The sequence below is a fragment of the Gopherus flavomarginatus genome, chromosome 2, assembly GCF_025201925.1.
Source record: "Gopherus flavomarginatus isolate rGopFla2 chromosome 2, rGopFla2.mat.asm, whole genome shotgun sequence".
NCBI classification, from domain to species: Eukaryota; Metazoa; Chordata; order Testudines; family Testudinidae; genus Gopherus; species Gopherus flavomarginatus.
In genome coordinates this window covers 238,222,385-238,241,241 of record NC_066618.1, presented here as the reverse complement: position 1 = coordinate 238,241,241, position 18,857 = coordinate 238,222,385, and the positions used below count along the sequence as shown (strand labels likewise).

Genomic DNA, 18,857 nt, shown 5'->3' with positions numbered 1-18,857 from the left:
ACACACTATAAGGAGAGAGATCAGTTAAGGTGAGCTATTATCAGCAGGAGAGAAAAAGAACTGTTTGTAGTGCTAAGGAAAATGTCCCATTTCCAGCAATTGACAAGAAGATGTGAGGGACTGTGTGGGGGGAATAAGCATGGGGAAAGAGTTTTACTTTGACGTGGAACGGGGTATTATCAACATGCAATTGCTGAGCCTGAGTGAAGAGGTGGAGTGTGTGTGTGTGTGGCGGGGGGGGTAAGAGGTGTGGGCAGGGATTAAAAATAAATCAAGACTTGGGGTACAGATTTCAAAAGCACTTAGGAGACTAAATCCCATTAAAAGCCAAATGGATATATGTTGAAAGTCAATGGGACTTATGTCCTATTGAAAGTTGTATCCAAAACCTTAAGTCTTTTTTCCTTACAACTTTGGGTACAACTTTCCTAAGACCCTAAGTGAGTTAGGTTTCAAAGTCCTATTGACTTAGAACGTATGTACTTTTTAAATATTTGACTGTTAATAGGGCTTAGGTGCTTTTGAAAAATTTGAATTTTCTTTTTTGTAGACTGGATATTTCTTATTACAGTAAAATTGAAAAACAAATAACGACTGCATGATCATTTTACAGTGATCACTTTGAGTGTAATCTACTTTCATAAGTAGTGGGAAGGATTTGCTATATAGATCATTAAACATGTATATTTGTAATTAAAAAAATCGAAGTACTTGTAGTGACAAATTAAAAGCGGGAAAATTAATGCAGTTTTAAAGGAGGGGGGAAAAGAATGAGTTAAGCAATTACACAGCTTTGTGAGCTCCTCTGTTTAACTGAGTTTGTTCGCAGAGTTAAGGTTGTGAAATATTATACCACTTCTCCAGTAGATGGAGCATACTCAACACGAAGGCACAAAGGTCATTACCTATTTCTACCATTTCTTTCCTCTGACTCACTATAAGGTAAGGAGCTCAGCACTGTAGTTTAAGTTCTGCTGCTTGCTCAGCTAAATTTTGTCCATCTGAAATTATACTTCGTCGTTAGTTCTTGTATTTTTCTTTTATTTTTGAAAGGAACTCCTACTCATGGTTTCAGTTTGACTTTTCAGGATTCCATTGATTTGTTTTTTGGGTTTTTTTTTGCTTTTGCTTGGCTCTTATCTTTTCTTCTGTTGACCTCTAGATAAGGATCTATATGTCATAATTTTTTCCTGCCTCCCACCTTCAGAGACTGAATTATTCCTCTGCAGCTCTTCCATTCTAAGAGTCACAGTAAGAAGGTTCAGGCTTGATTGTGCACTCTGATACAGTGATTACTGCTTGTAGCAAGCATTTTATCTAGGTTCCGATACTAACATTATATAGCAGAATGCATTTTTGTGGGTCTGGATTTAGTGATCACGAAAGGTTTAAAAAAAAAAAAAAAGAAGAATCTAGAAGACATTGCTTCCACTAGAGTAACATCCTTAAGTTAAACAAAGCGGGGCACCTGCCATAACTCATAGTGTGACTGTCATATACTCTGTTAAATTCCTAAGTATTTTTAAAAATGCACATACTTTAATTGGTGTTTTAACCTAGAACTTGCACTTGTGTACACCAAAGTATATGTCATAGCATGTCTGTGTGAATTAAGAAAGTTGAAACATGGCCTTAATCTGTGGGTTTACTAGACTAGAAAACCATTTTGTTATGGCCCTAATGCACCTAGTTATTTGCTATGCCTAGCTGACACGTTGTTGGATGCTATATTTAAAAAAAGCCTAAATAGTGAGGTTAAGCAAATCTTTTGCCTCAGTTTAAGCTTTTAGAAATTTTCTGCCTATTCCTCACGATATATAGTTTTGCAAAATTGACTAGGTCCCTTGTGGGGTTTATTACTTATCTTTGACGCATAGGATATGAAAAGGAAGGATACTATACTGGATAAGACAATGGTCTGACTTTATGTTCCTACAAATTTTATACTTCTTTCTAGATATCTTCCAGAGATGCACCAGATGCACAGATTACAACCAAAATCCTCTCTGGTTTCTTGAGTTATTGGTAGTCAGTTAATTTAAAATATATTTCTAGTTTGTTTAAACTGTTCTGTTTGTTTAAACCTGCAGTGAGGAAGAAGATGATGACCTTCAGTATGCAGATCATGACTATGAAGTACCACAGCAAAAAGGGTTGAAGAAGATATGTAACAGAGTAAAATGGACACGTGATGAGGTAACACTTGACCAGGTAATTTTACTTTTTATATCATACCAAAATGCTATATTTCTCAGCTGATACTATGTCTTTATAGGATGACAAGCTAAAGAAGCTGGTAGAACAAAATGGCACAGATGATTGGACTTTCATTGCTAGCCATTTACAGGTAAGTGTGAAGTATAATTTTTTTAATGAAAGAGTCTACCATGATGATATGTCTAATTTGGAGATGACAGGCTATGAAGCAGTTTATATGGGGAGGCATACATGACTGCTGTATCTGACTTCTATGGATACCCGTAACTTGGGCTGGGACAGCCAAGTCCCAAACCCTCAAGGCTTATGGAGTAAGACCAAGAATTTGACTTCCTATTAATTTCAGGATTGAAGCCAGCACTTGTGAAGCACCAGTGTGCTATGCTCATGTCTGCCAATATATCTGAAGTGAGTTGCTGCATTCTGAATCATTTGCGGTCTTCATGTGGGGTTACAGTCAAGTCCATGTTGTGGATTGAGGTAGTTTAACTAGGAGGTAATAAAAGTGCAAATCAGTCAAAATCCTCCTTTCAGATGTGAAAGGAAAAAGAGGCTAGTTTTTTTTACCAAAGGAGGATTCTTTATCGCTGTGGCAATCTGTGTCCGGGAGCTATGAGGAAACCATCTCAAACCTAAGGCTTTGTACCAGTTTGGCAACCTGTGGTCTTACTCCTTCAATTGATAAGGTTAGAGTAATATCCAGTTTCCAATCCTCCCTCCACCCCCTACTAAAATCCCTCCAGCTCTTTTGTGGGGTTGAGTTTAAACTAGTAGCTTTATCCATCTGAGGTGGTAGGCTGCATTAACGGAGAATGACTGCCACCTGCATATTGATAGCACTGAAGTCCATGGCTTCTTATTTTTCCCAAGTTTCCTCATGATGAAGAGGGGGAGAGAGAGAGAGTATTGAGTCTTGTGGGCCATGGCATGATTGGTGTGGGTGAGGCAGAGCTGGTGTTCGTTTTGGTATTGGGATTTGTGAGGTAAACAAATGAATAGAATGACTACTTTGTGATATTGCATGTCAAAAGCACCGTATGGTCACTGGTGTCAAGTGACAGATCTACACAGTATTGTAAGCCTAGGGTAAATTTACAGTCCAGGCAGATAGACTTGCACTAGTGGGGCATAAGCTAGCGCACTAACAATAGCAGTGTGGATATTGTGGTTCAGGCTGGAGCTCAGGCTCTGAAGCTCACCCAACCCCCTAGGCTTTTACTATTCAAATTCAGAGCCGCAATGTCTACACAGCTATCTTTAACATGCTAGCTTGGGGGTCGACAACCTTTCAGAAGTAGTGTGCCAAGTCTTCATTTATTCACCCTTATTTAAGGTTTTGCGTGCCAGTAATATATTTTAATGTTTTTAGAAGGTCTTTTTCTATAATATATAACTAAACTATTGTTGTATGTAAAGTAAATAAGGTTTTTAAAATGTTTAAGAAGCTTCATTTAAAATTAAATTAAAATGCAGAGCCCCTCGAGACCAGTGGCCAGGACCCGGGCAGTGTGAGTGCCACTGAAAATCAGCTTGCATGCCGCCTTTGGCACACGTGCCATGGGTTACCTACCCCTGTGCTAGCTCGAGGCTCACTCATGTGAGTCTGTCAGTCTGGAAGGCTTGTTCTCAGTTGCAGTGTAGACATACCCTTACGAACTTGTTTCCTGCCCCGCGACAAAAGAGGTTTGTCCACCAGTGCCAGAAGGGTTGAATTTGTTGCGGTACTCTTCCGGAATGTGATTGTGATTGATCCAGGATGATGAAAATGACAGTGCTGCTGGAATTTGGGTGCCACTATCTTCTCACTGACTTCACTAAGAAAACAAGGGTTTGGAATGTATTCAATAAATGGCAAGGTTATTGATGCCAAGAGCAGATTTCATGGTTGACCAATCTTTGCCTTCTAAAGTGAATGTAATAGTTAACCTTTCGAAGACATTGATGCTTTTTAGTTCTCTTGCTAGTGGGGGAGTGGCACTGTATGTGAAAGAAAACATTGAGTCAAATGAAGTAAAAAAGTAAATGAACCAAACTGTACCATAGAATCTCTATGGGTAGTAATTCCGTGCTTGAAGAATAAGAGTATAGCTGTAGGGATATACTACTGACCAGGATGGTGATAATGACTGTGAAATGCTCAGTGAGATCAGAGAGACTATAATAATAAACTCAGTAATAATGGGGGATTTCAGCTATCCCCGTATTGACTGGGTACATGTCACCTCAGGAGGGAGTGCAGAGATAAAGTTTCCTGGCACTTTAAATGGCCGATTCTTGGAGCAGCTAGGCCTGGAACCCAGAAGGGGAGAGGCAGTTCTTGCTTTAGATCTAAGTGGAGCACAGGATCTGGTCCAAGAGGTGAATATAGCTGAACCACTTGATAATAGTGACCATAACATAGTAAAACTTAATATATCCCTGGGGCGGAGGTGGAGAGGGAGAAAACACCAAAGCAGCCCACCACAGTAGCATTTAATTTCAGAAAGGAGAACACAAAAATGAGGAAGCTAGTGAAACAGAAATTAAGAGGTACAGTGTCAAGTGAAATCCCTGCAAGCTGTATGGAAACTTTTTAGACACCATAATAGAAGCTCAATTTAATTTTATACCCCAAATTAAAAAACATAGTAAGAGGACCAAAAAAAGTGCCACCATGGCTAAACTACCAAGTGTAAGAAGCAGTTAAGAGGCAAAAGGACATCTTTAAAAGGTGGAAGTGTCAAATTATAATTAGGAAGGCCAAAAAAGAATTTGAAGAACACCTAGCCAAGGACTTGGAAAGTAACAGCGCAAAGAAAAAAAAATGTACATCAGAAGCAGGAAGCCTACTAAACAACTGGTGGGGTCACTGGAGGATCGAGATGCTAAAGGAGCACTCAAGATAAGGTAATTTCAGAAAAACTACATGAATTCTTTGCATCGGTCTTCACAGCTGAGGATGTGAGGGAGATTCCTCAACCTGAGCCATTCTTTTTAGGGGACAAATCTGAGGAATTGTCCCAGATTGAGGTGTCATTAGAGGAGGTTTTGAAACAAATTGATAAATAAAACAATAATAAGTCACCAGAACCAGATGGTATTCATCTGACAATTCTGAAGGAACTCAGATGTGAAATTGTAGAACTACTAACTGATAACCTATCTTTTAAATCAGCTTCTGTACCAGATGACTGGAGAATAGCTAATGTGATGCCAATTTTTTAAAAAGGCTCCAGAGGCGATACTGGCTATTACAGGCCAGTAAGCCTAACTTCGGTAAGGGAAAAATTGGTTGAAACTGTAGTAAAGAACAGAATTATCAGACACATAGATGAACACGATTTGTTGGGGAAGAGTCAACGTGGTTTTTGTAAAGGGAAATTGTGCCTTCCCAATCTACTAGAATTCTTAGAGGGTGCCATAAAGCATGTGGACAAGGGGGATCCAGTGGATATAGTGTACTTAGATTTCAGAAAGCCTTTGACAAGGTCCCTCACCAAAGGCTCTTAAGCAAAATAAGCTGTAATGGGATAAGAGGAAAGGTCCTCTCCTGGAACAGCAACTGGTTAAAATATAGGAAACAAAGAGTAGGAATAGATGGTCAGTTTTCAGAATGGAGAGGTGTCCCCCTAAGGGTCTGTGCTGGGACCAGTACTGTTCAACATATTAATAAATAATCTGGAAAAAGGGGTAAACAGTGAGGTGGCAACATTTGCAGTTGATACAAAACTACCCAAGATAGTTAAGTCCAAAGAGACTGTGAAGAGTTACAAAGGGATCTCACAAAACTGGGTGACTGGGCAACAGAATTGCAGATGAAATTCAGTGCACGTTGGGAAACATAATCCCAGCGATACATATAAAATCATGGGGTCTAAATTAGCTGTTACCACTCAAGAAAGAGATCTTGGAGTCATTGTGGATAGTTCTCCGAAAACATTGGCTCAATGTGTAACGGCAGTTAAAAAAGCGAACAGAATGTTGGGAATCGTTAAGAAAGGGATAGATTGGGGTGGAAAAACTTTTTGGGCCGAGGGACACATCTAGGTATAGAAGTTGTATGTCAGGCCATGAATATTCACAAAATTGGGGTTGGGGTGTGGGATGGTGTGAGGGCTCTGGCTGTGGGTGCAGGCTTCAGGGTGGGGCTAGAAATGAGTTGAGGGTGCGGGAGGGGGCTCTGGGCTGGATTGGGAGGGTGAAGGTGCAGGCTGGGGATGAGGGGTCTGGGCTGTAGGAGGGTGCTCCAAGCTGGGACTGAGGGCTTTGGAGGGTGGGAGGGGGATTGGGGCACAGGGGTTGGGGGCTGGGGGTGCAGGCTATGGGGTAGGGCTGAGGATGAGGGGTTTGGGGTGCAAGAGGGTGCTCCAGGCTGAGACTGAGGGGTTTAGAGGGCTGATCAGGGTTGGGGTGTTGGGGGAGGCTCATGGGTGCAGGCTGTAGGCAGTGTTTACCTCAAGCAGCTCCCGGAAGCAGCGGCATGTCCCCCCACCCCTCCGGCTCCTATGCAAAGGTGCGAACAGGCGGGTCTGCTGCATCATCTGCAGGCACTGCCCCTGCAGTTCCCATTGGCTGCTGTTCCTGGCCAATGGGAGCTGTGTGGGCGGTGCTTGGGGTGGGAGCAGCATACAGAGTAGAGTCCCCTGGCTGCACCTATGCGTGGCAGCTGGAGGGGGGACATGCCACTGCTTCCTGGAGCCACTAGGAGTGGCCTCTGACCCTGTTTCCCAGCTGGAGCACCGGAGTGGGGCAAGCCCCAGACGCCACTCCCCAGTGGGAGCTTGAGGGCCAGATTAAAATGGCTGGCAGGCTGGATGCTGCCCACGGATTGTAGTTTGCCCACCCCTGGGATAAATAATAAGACAGAAAATATACTCTCTCTATAAAAATCCATGGTATGCCCACATCTTGAATACTGCATGCAAATCTGGTCACCCCATATGAAAAAATGTATATTGGAATTGGAAAAGGTAGAGAACATGGCAACAAAAATGATTAGGAATATGGAACAGCTTTTGTATCAGGAGAGATTAATAAAACTTGGACTTTTCATCTTGGAAAAGAAAATGATAGAGGTCTAAAAAAATCATAACTAGTGTGGAGAAAGTAAATAAGGAAGTGTTATTTACTCATAACACAAGAACTAGGGGTCACCAAATTAAATTAATAGGCAGCAGGTTTAAAGCAAACAAAAGGAAGTATTTCTTCACACAAGTCAGAGTCAACCTGTGGAATTCTTTGCCAGAGGATGTTATGAAGACCAAGACTATAGCAGGGTTCAAAAAAGAACTAGGTAAATTCATGGAGGATAGGTCCATCAATTGCTATTAACCAGGATGGGCAGGGATGTAAAACCATGCTCTGAGGTGTCCCAGCCTCTGTTTTGTCAGAAGCTGGGAATGGGCGAGGGGATGGATCACTTGATGATTTCCTGTTCTGTTCATTCCATCTGAAGCACTTGGCATTGGTTGATGTCAGAAGACAGGATACTGGACTAGATGGGCCATTGGTCTGTCCCAGTGTAGCCATTCATATGTTTTGTGTTCTTATCTTGGGGTTGGAGAGAGGGCAGAGAGGGATGTCAGGTGCCCTTTGGTAGCCTACAGCAATCATGAAAGTCACCTTAACAGGGGATGGTATAGATAGTCATTGCTTTCAGTGTTGCTGTCTTGGTGATGAATTTCATCTTAAGTCTTTAACTTAGATAATGACTAGATACAAGGTAATACGTTTTTTAAATGTGTTTACAGCAGCTGACATCATATAAGGCCCCAGGTAAATCTCAACTTCGGAAGGCATGGAAATCATGGAAATGCCTCAAACCATGATCTTTTAAGTATTCTTTTAAAAGATAAATGTCTACAGCAGTTTTTAACAGAAACAACTGCCTTCACTAGTCAATTTCAAGCACAGAATAAATTTTACAAGTAATATTAGTCCATTTCAAGGATTAAATTTAGTTACAAAATCCATTCCATGCAACCTACATGAAATTCAATACTTTGCCATTTAGGCTGTTGTGAATGTTTTTAAAAAAATTGTGATTCACATAGGGTTCTAGTTATAAACTGAATGAGATGTTAACTTCAAAAACACTTTAGGAAGTTCACATGATAGAAATATGACAATTTACTAAAATAACAGTCAAGAAATTTTTGTAAGTACTGGCTAAAATTAAAATTGGGTGCCTAAAGTTCATCTCCTAAATAAAAGTGAACAGAAGTTTTCAAAGCTGCTGAACACGTGCAGCTCAGGCTGGCTTCAACAGCGTTTATGAAACCTTAATGCTTCTGAATCTAAGGCTCCTTATATTCAGGTGACTAATTATGGATGTTAGGGGACTACCCTTAGGCATGCAGGTCTAAACACTTTTGGCTTTTCTCTTCCTTCCTCCTCCTCCTCCTCTATCAGAGACTAACCTTTTTTGGTGGATATTGTGTGTGTGAGTGCAAGTAGGGATGTTTCTTGTATTTTCTCAAAGATGCTTGATTAAAAAATACAAATAGGTTAGAGTATCACCCAACTTAATGGTGTGCAGTTGCATTGCAGAAGTCTAATTAGTTAATGCTTGTAAATTGTTTTCAACATACAAAATGACTTTAGGACCTTAGAGGGAAAGGAAGGAAATACAGTAACTTAACCCAACCTATGAGGTTCCAAAAACCTACTTGTGGGGAGAAGGAAATGAGCCAAAGCTGATGAGATTGATAAAGGTGTGGTGGCAACTTTTTTTTTTTTTTTAAAGGCGAGGACAGGATCAATTGTAGACCAATGTGATTCTAATTCTTAAAAACTTGGGGTTATTTATGTTTAAGTCTTTATTGGGATGTGCCTGGTTTGAGGACTAATCTCACCTCAGTAGCTGGGTAGGTGCCCCCAAAGACTCCCTTTTGGTAGCATCAAAGGAAGTTAGCCTAACTGCTGAAAAGAAAAGTTATTTAAGCTGCTATGTGGCAGTGGGGGATCAGTTAAGGGGACCCCTCCCCCAACAGCCTGGGAAAAATATAGGGAAGGACCAAGCATCCATTCCCAAAGTCAAATAGTAATTGTGGGCAAGAACTGTACTGTTCTGTTGCTGATTTTTTGTTTTTTTCAAGGTAGGCAGGCAAGGGTGTTCTGTGGATATGACCTCTACAGAAATCTGCCGTTCTGTGACAGGTTATTGGCACTGAATTTGAAAGGGTTTTGTAGTCAGTCTGTTAAACTCTTTAGCTTTGCCTTGACCAAAAAAGTGGCAGAGTGTAGCTACCATGTGCTAGCTAAGCCTGACCAGAATGCAGCTCATTTTTTGGTCAAGACAAAGCATTTGCATACTGCCTTTGTGGCCTTGGGAGGGGCCATAAGGACATAAAGCGCACGTGCAGTAAACCTAATGGTTTACTGTTGTAATAAAAAAAGTCTCTGGCTTTTTGTGCACAAGGCAGCAACATATTGAGAATAAGACATATCTGCATCCACATCTTAAAGAACAAGTATAGAATGAGTAAGTAACTTTTTCATAATGAAAAGAGCTCAACTATAATAGTGGCTAGGAAACTCACTGACTGAATCTTTTCCACTTTGGAATAACCTGTGTAATGCTAATCATCTATAGTTCATTATTTAGTTTTACATTTGGCATTAGTCAAAACTATTGCTGTTTGGTACGAAAATAGTCTGGAAAACTATCTATAAACATAATCTTTAGCAAAGTTGTTTTTTAAAACTGTTTCAGAATCGTTCGGATTTTCAGTGCCAGCATCGCTGGCAGAAGGTTCTAAACCCAGAATTGATTAAAGGTCCCTGGACTAAAGAAGAGGATCAGAGGGTAATGGAACCTATTTCACATTGTGCTTGGTTATTTTTTGACTGTAGCAAAAGCATATCAAGACTTCTTTCTGTGTTGTCTCCTCCCTACTCCAGTTACTATGGTTTTGTTGGATTCTCAAATCCCAGATGACACATACTAGATTGAATTGGCCTCGTTAGCACTACAAAAAGTAATTTTCCCTCTGTTGATATTCACCCCTTCTTGTCAACTGTTAGGAATAGGAAACTTCCACCTTGATTGAATTGGCCCCATTAACACTGTCCTCGCATTTGGTAAGGCAACTCCCATCTCTTCATGTGCTGTACTATATATACCTGCCTGCTGTATTTTTCACTCCATGCATCTGATGAAGTGGGTTTTAGCCCATGAAAGCTTATGCCCAAATACATTTGTTAGTGTCTAAGGTGCTATAAGGACTCCTCGTTGTTTTTGTGCATACTAGCTAGTTCACTTTGTTATGCTGGGTATATGCCACTGCCCTGGATGACATAAAATGTGAGGCCTGTTCAGGTGTTTATCATTTCCCCATGCTAGTTGAACAGCTTCTCTATCTCATTGAGTAGAAGAGCCCTCTGTGTTTGGAACTGACATTCATAGGCCATAACCTGGCCTGTCTTATACCTTGTGCTCCCCAAGACCACCAGACTTAACAGGTGACCTGCCCTGATGGGGGGGGGGGGATTTGTATGCTCTTGTGAAAGACACTTATAAGACTTTAAAAAAAATAATGAAAACAAAACCCTTCCCTGTTTCTGCCTGTTATGTATAGTATTAATATAGTATTAATTCACATCTTGTCTATTTTCTGTGAAAACAGAACCACTGGAAAACTAAGAGGACTGACATAAAAGATATCAAACAAGTGAAACTTGAGTGAGAGTGGAAACAATTTTTATTCAAACTGTTTAAAAAGTTCAAAAAGAAAAAAATACCATTTTTTCAACAGTTGGAATAAAAAATCATCCCCTCCTCGTAGGGCTTTACATAATATCTCATTTGGTGATGATCTCAGTTCTTCAGTTACATATAGGCTTCCAGGAAAAACAGACAAGACCTTTCATTAGTAATATGTAAAACAAGCAGCGTGCGCACACACACTTCTTTACAAGAAGTATAGAATTTTAGAATTGTAGGACTGGAAGGGACCTCTAGAAGTATTATCTAGACCAGTGGTTCTCAACCAGGGGGCTGCAGCCCCCTTTAGGTCCACGAGCCCTTTCAGGGGGGCCGCAGAGCCCCACAGCTGAAACCTGGTGCCCCAAGCCCCAGTGCTGAAGCCAGGAATGGCATGCATGGCTGAAGTTGGTGGCGGTGTCCTCTTTCTCCCCGACCCTCAAAAGCCAGAAGCGGCGTGCGGGCTGAAGCTGGTGGTGGTGTCCCCCCGCAAGCCGGAAGCGGCACATGGGGCTGAAGCTGGTGGTGGTCCCCCCTCCCTCCCTCCAATGACGGAGATTCCACAACCTCTCTAGGCAATTTATTCCAGTGCTTAACTACCCTGAGATTAAGTTTTTCCTTAAGTCCAACCTAAACTGCCCTTGGTGCAATTTAAGCTGATTGCTTCTTGTCCTATCCTTGGATGTTAATGAGAACAATTGACTTCCCTCCTCCATGGAACAACCATTTATATACTTGAAAACTGTTATGACTCCTCAGTCTTTTCTTCTCCAGGCTAAACAAACCAATTTTTTTCAATTTTCTGTGAAGGTCCTGTTTTCTAGGCCTTGAATCATTTAATCAGATAATTTAAGTATTTCCCAGCACTAGTGCATCAGTTGGCAGAAATCTAACTTGGTCAGCATATATTTTTCTACAGCTAATATTACCTTCACAACATAGTCTCCTTTAACTTTAAAAGCAGGAGTTTATAGATAATTCTGAAACCAGGATTCCTGCCAATGACTTGTGAAAGCACCATGACTGTTTGTCTCTATAGGCCTTCTCTAATCCTTAACTTAATTTTTTGAGAAATCAGTTTTATTATTCATCTTTTGAGATGTTAATTTCACAAATGCTCTTTAATAGAATTTCAAATCTAATTTTTCAAACATACTAAATTGTCTGTCATTGCTACTGTTTGATTTGTGTTCAAGGTTATTGAATTAGTTCAGAAGTATGGTCCAAAACGCTGGTCTTTAATTGCAAAACACCTAAAAGGGAGAATAGGCAAGCAGTGCAGAGAGAGATGGCATAACCACCTCAATCCTGAGGTAAAGAAATCTTCATGGACAGAAGAAGAGGACAGAATAATCTATGAAGCTCACAAGCGTTTGGGAAACAGATGGGCTGAAATTGCAAAACTTCTTCCTGGAAGGTGCTTTTCAACATTTTTGTATTAAATGTAAGAGTATGAAAGCCAGTCTTACAAGGTCTTTCCAAAATTCATATAACTATTGTAATGGTAATCTAAATGTAAACAAATTTAAAAAAAAATCCATGGAAACCTAATTTGTCTTCCTATGGACTTTTGTGGTGGTTGCCAAAATTTAAGTTCTGCTTAAAAAAACCCCAAAGCTTATGTCTTCTAGTTAAAGATGACACTCGTGATTAAGCAATGTTTTCTTATTTGTTGCCAGACCCACAAAAACATTAACATCTGGAGTAATATGAACTTCCTCCATTTATATTGTTCAAATGCCAACACTGTTAACTGTTTTACTAATAAATACAATACCCATCACATCCTGATTTTCCATCTGTTTTTAAGGACATGGCAGGGCAAAATGTTACTAGAATATGTGTGTATTCTGATATCCAAAAAGGTGGTTAAATGTGATGGGGGTACATTTTGGCTTTTCACTGAAGACACGTGCCCCCAAAACACCCAGTCCTAAACAAACTTTGAAAAAGATCTTGGGCAAGCGTACTGTAATTAGTGTTTTAAACATTGAAGTGCAATTTCTAATCTTTCTAGTTTTTTAATTTACTTTTATCCACAGGTTAGCTAACTTGTGACAAATTCGGAGTCAGATTGTGAGCCCCTTACTCAGACTGCTAAATTGTATGAGTAGCTCAGTTGAAGTCAATGGGACTTCTTATGTAACTCCTCAGCAGTGTGAGTAAAGAGCTTGCTAACTGTCAATTTGTTACAAGTTTTGAAATGAATTCTCCAAAAATCTGTAGATACCTTCCTTTTTAAAATTTGAATCCTTACTCTTATTCTGCAAGTAGTCTAATGAACTTCAGTAGGACTGAAAAGCAGGGTATTCATCTTGAGTAGTGGTGCAAGAATTTGGCCTCCATATGTGGTAGTTAGCTGAGAAGGTATTTAATGAATTTATGGGTGATTCTAATTTATTTTTAAAGAAATTCTAGATCCAAAAGTAATTGTCCAAGTTCTACAGGAATTAAATTGTGGGGTTTTTTTTAACAACTTTATATTTGATAAAGCTAGAGGTGAAAACAGTATGGTCATATAGCATATCCAGCTGTTGAGGTATCCAGTCAAGAAAAAGATGTTCCTCACCAGTTAGGAAAGTGGTGAAATGTATGTGATAAATTTAAAAAAAAAAAATCTGTGTAATTTTATGAAGTTTGCAATGTGGTACATTGTGTAATTTACTTAATTAAAAATTTGTTCCTGAAATAATTTGGTTTCCATATCTTCCTACTATCTGACTTTATTTTAGGACAGACAATTCAATAAAAAATCATTGGAATTCCACTATGCGAAGAAAAGTGGAACAGGAAGGATACTTACAAGATGGAATCAAGACTGAGCAGCCTAGTTCATCAAAACTTCAACACAAACCTTGTGCCTCTGTAGAACGCTTACAAATCCAGAATCAGTTTTACATACCTGTTCAGGCACAAGTAAGCTTTAAATGTACATACAAAAATTCATTCACGGCACTGTATATGTCTTCTATACTGTTGGCATATTATAAAATATAAGTTGGTCTCTGAAGAGGCCACTTGTCGACTTAATTTTAACTTAAATTATGTTTTGTAAAAGGAAACATAAAATCCTAGTACTATTAGAACTGTTTCCATGATATGTTTTAAATTCAGTAGGGTAGTTTTCTAACTAAAATTTCCTAGCAGTGTTCCCCAGTCAAACCCTGCAATTCTAAAAGCTTGAAAGTGCAAATATCTTCCTTCATTTTTGTTTTCACGCTGAAAAAGTACTTCAAAGTAGAAACACAGACTGGATTTTAAATTGTAGCAAGTACTAGTAAGATGTTTAAAACATTTTTTTAAACTGAATGTCGCTTTGAAATTTGCACTGCAGTCACATTTTAGTCTTCTGCTCAAGCTAAAATCAGGCTACGTAGTTGAGCAATTTTTTCCAGTTTCAAAATTCTGTTTTCAAACTTGATAAATAATCTGTAAAATAAAAGATCATTTAATTGAAGTCAGTTTTCAGCAGTTTAATAATTTAAGTTTTCTAAACTCTCTTAGAAAAAAGTATAGTTTTAATTAAATTTGAATTCCGTCTCTAAAATTGTTTTTTATAATGTGCAAAGATAATTTTTTGAATTCTTTTAGATTCCAGGTTACCAGTATGTGTCATCAGAAGGCAGCTGTATAGAACATGTTTCAACTTCTTCAAACTTTATTCAGGTAATTTTCATTGGCTATTGTAAATGAAATGAGGTTAGAGTTTGACTTATTCTGTCTCATTTCTTAGCCCGATAACACAAGGATTCTGTTTATTTTTAAAGTTGGAAATCATCACATTTTTTTTAATTGAAGGCCTTGACCATTCAGCTAAATCTGTCGCCATGCAGAATCCTATTGACTTAAGGGGGCGCTGTACAGGAGCAGGGGTCTTCCTGCATAGATCCAGTTCCAGGATTGGCGCCTAAGATTGTATTTGTGCCCTTTCTCTTGAAAAAGCTGTTGCAACTTTACAGGATCATAGTACTGTCCTGTGAAATGAAAGGAGTCCCCATCCCCTTCAAGTGCAGGCTGCAGCTACTCATCAGAGGATGCCTGTGTTTATTTCTGATATATGATCAACTAATTCAGATCTGGTACTAATTAAATCCTTTGGTCTAACTTCTGTCCCTGACTATGTGCATAGCTCCCATTAAATTTAGCCAAAGGCTGTGTTTTGCTTTTTATGTGTGCAGCACATGTATTACTGTAGACCTAAGCAATTGAAAGATTCATCTAAAATGTATTAAGCCCATGTAGTAAATAAATCAGTCATCTTATTTTATTCATATAATTTTTCTCACCTCTTCTGGGTACTCCAAATCTTTGTCAGTCTTCACAAATATTGAAGCATTGAGGTGAACTGCATAGCAAAACCAAAAATTTTATGTTGGATATATTGGTATTCAGAGCAGAAATACGTTTGAATTAACTTGTTAGAAGAAAAACTTCCTTTGTGAAATGCTCATGATACATCAGTACCATCATAAATATTGTGCGCTGCAAGGAGCCTTCTGTTTGTGAGATGGTATTCTGGGATATTGTTAGTGGACTAGGAAGTGGCAGAAAATGCATACATTTGGAAAAACTAAGCTAAATAAACTAACTTTTTTGTGCGGCATGCTCCTCTCACAGTTAGATAGGCATGGATTTCTGTGAAAAACGCCTTTAACTTAACTGTGATTTTTGCTATGTCGTTCATCTTTAAATAAAATTGTCCCTTCCTCCTTCCTGCCAGCCTTGGTGTGGATGCAAATCATGATTGAATGGCCTAGGATAGCCTTGAAAGAAGTAGGCCACGCTGTTAACCCACTCACGATATTACACTCTCTCTCTCTCATATATATATATATATATATATATATATATATATATATATCTATATATATATATATATATATATATATATATATATATGAGAGAGAGATTAAATATGCTGCCACCTTTTAAGACACTTCTTAAACTCTGACTTAGTAACTATATTTGAAACTTATTTACAATTTAATTCCTGCAGACATATTGACCATGATTTTAAAAACTTGTCTATGCTATACTTATTTCTCAAAAAACTTCCGTGTTTTTGTTACAATCAGTCCACTTCCACTGGTGGGAGCACTAGTGTAGACAACACCAGCAACTATCAGTGTTTGAAACCTGTGTCATGCAGATCTATTTTGAGTAGAGTTAGCCACGCAGGTGCTTAAAATGCAGGTGGTCATCTGGAGTGTGCTCTATACTTCTGTTTCCACGGGTACTTCCACTAGAGCTAGAACTGGGGAATTTGTCATAGAAGCCTAGTATAGCATGCTGAATGTTCACAAACAGTACTAAAACTAATTAGAACTAGCATGATTTCTGCATGCATAGGTTGAAAATCAGACACATCTGTCTGTGCTGGGCACTGAAATCGTGCCAAAACCGTGCAATTGACAACCTTATTCTAAAATGGTTGTCAAGCATGGCTTTATAGCTTACATAGTTCTGCTCCCAGCATGTGCAGGATGTAAGAAAGTAGAAGTCTAGCCAGTAAAGGGAAGCCTTACATTTGTTATATTAACAGCTTCTATCCTGTTTTCTAATACCCCTTTCAGCATCCATTTGTTGATGATGATCCTGATAAAGAAAAGAAAATAAAGGAACTTGAGTTGCTCCTTATGTCAGCTGAGAATGAAATCAGAAGAAAACGAGTATCATCTGTAAGGACTGTGTATTTGTATAAATACTTGTATTGGCTTTACACCAAGATTGATCAGCAGTTCGTTAATGGATGCTAGTAATTCTATAATAGCTTTAATATGCTCTTCCAAAACTGATCAAACTTGGTGTACGTATAGGACTTCAATTTGGGGAATGTACATTATTTTTCTTTTAACATGGTGTTTTTTAACTTGAGGTAAATACTGTAGTATAATCAAGTGCTTTTTTTCGTAATCCTAGAGAAAGAGATGACTTTTAGAATGGTAATTTCGCCTGCTACTAGTTTCACTCAGCCCTTATTTGAGATCCACTCCAGCAACACTTCATGTACTGAGTAATTGTGTTACTTTCGAAGGGGTAACCATGTGAATAATGGCTGCAAAATTTTGTTGGTTTAAGAACAGCCTGGAATTGAAAGTACTTATTTCCGTAGATAAACCATTTAGTTGATCAACATAGATAAAGAAAAATGTTTTTCAGTATTTTGCTATATCTGATTTTTCTACCATTGATTCTCAGAAAAGATAGCAAAGGAGAGCTATGGTTAGAACACTACCAAATTCATGGTCTGTTTTGGTTAATTTCATGGTCATAGGATTTTTAAAATTGTAAATTTCATGATTTCAGATATTTAAATCTGAAATTTCATGATGTTGTAACTAGCAGTCCTGACACAAAAGAGGATTGTAGGGGGGCGATCACCAGGTTATTGTAGGGGAGTAGGTTTGCGGTATTACCACCCTTACTTCTGTGCTGCTGCTAGTGGCAGCGCTGCATGCAGAGCTGGACGGCTGGAGAGCAGTGGCTTGTGGCCAGAAGCCCAGCTCTGAATGCAGCGCACTGCAGAAGTAAGGATGGCATGGTATGATACTGTCACCCTTACTTCTGAACTGCTGCCTTCAGAGCTGGGCCTTCAGCCAGCAGTTGCCACTTTCCAGCCGTCCAGCTGTGACGGCAGCAACACAGAAGTATTGTTACCCTTAAATCTGTGCTGCTGCTGGTCTCTGGCTACCCAGTACTGAAGGCAGTGCAGATGTAAGGGTGGCAATACTGTGATCTCCCCCGCGCAACCCCTTTTTGGGTTAGGACCCCCTAGTTTGAGAAACGCTGGTCTCCCACGTGAAATCTGTATAGTATAGAGCAGTATAGGTCTCAAACTCAATTTATCTTAGAACTAGTGCCAGTCCTCAAATCCTTCCAATGGGCCAATAATGTAACTTATGCTGCCCAGAACCTGCTCCACATCCAAACTCCGCTCCCCACCTGCCTATGGTTCTGGGAGGGAGTTTGGGTGGGGGAGGAGGTTTGGGGTAGGGGATTGGGATGCAGGGTGCAGGCTCTGGGAGGGAGTTTGGTGGTGGGAGGGAGTATGTGGGGAGGGAGTGGGGATGCAGACTCTGGGAGGGAGTCATGGGGTGCGGTGCTTACCTAGGGCTCTGTGGTCGGGGGGGGGCCTCCACACACTGCTGCCCCCAGTCACTGCCCCCACAGCTTCCCATTGGCCACAGGAGTGCTCAGGGTGGGGGCAGGGCACGGAGGCACAGTCCTGCCCCGCCCTGGGGCCACAGGGAGGGGCCAGCAGCCACATGGAGTGAGTGCGCAGGAAGCTGCTCAGCTCTGCTGTGCTGCCAGTGGTGGGTTGGGCCCCGAGACTTTTTAAATCACCTGGAGGATGCGCGCGGGGGGGGGGGGGGAGGAGAAGAGTGCCCGGGGTTGGCAGGTGGGGACAAGGGAGAGACCCGTCCCCAAAATTGTTGGAGCCCCGCGGTCCACATTGCAGCAGTTCTTAGGCTGCAGATGGCCCGTGCTCCGGGACTTTGAGACCCCTGGTATAGGGTAAAAGTACACAAAAGACTAGATTTCACAGGTGAGACCAGTTTTCACAGTCCACGACAAGTTTTTCATAGCTGTGAATTTGGTAGGGCTCTACCTGTGGTCCAGTAGAACATTAGTGTCCTCTGCAGTTCCTACATGTATTTACAATCCAGAACACCACAGGGTTCATGAAGGGATATTTATTTAAAAAAAAATACTTTCACCTGCCATGCAAACTTTAATGATCTATAAAGGGGAAGTGAGTAGTGAAGCAGCAAAATTTGCAGGAGACAAAGTTATTTAGGTTAGTCAGGACCAGCAAGGACTGTGAGGAGCTACAGGAAAGACTGAAACAATCTAGGTGAGTGGCAACACAATTACATATGAAATTCAGAGTCAATAAATGCATAGTAATGCACATTGGAGGTGAACAGAGAAGAGTAACGAGAATGATCAAGGGCCT

General features: G+C 40.1%; 1 protein-coding gene across 1 annotated transcript in view; it reads left to right on the top strand.

Annotated features, from left to right (window-relative positions):
- The window catches only part of MYBL1 (MYB proto-oncogene like 1), a 36,957-nt gene that overhangs the window by 4,430 nt on the left and 13,670 nt on the right, over positions 1 to 18,857 (top strand). Inside the window, exons 2-8 of the mRNA XM_050940867.1 lie at positions 2,091 to 2,196; positions 2,276 to 2,347; positions 9,911 to 10,003; positions 12,097 to 12,317; positions 13,633 to 13,816; positions 14,492 to 14,566; positions 16,474 to 16,578. Coding sequence (XP_050796824.1) covers positions 2,091 to 2,196; positions 2,276 to 2,347; positions 9,911 to 10,003; positions 12,097 to 12,317; positions 13,633 to 13,816; positions 14,492 to 14,566; positions 16,474 to 16,578 — 856 coding nt within the window. The remainder of the gene's footprint in view (positions 1 to 2,090; positions 2,197 to 2,275; positions 2,348 to 9,910; positions 10,004 to 12,096; positions 12,318 to 13,632; positions 13,817 to 14,491; positions 14,567 to 16,473; positions 16,579 to 18,857) is intronic.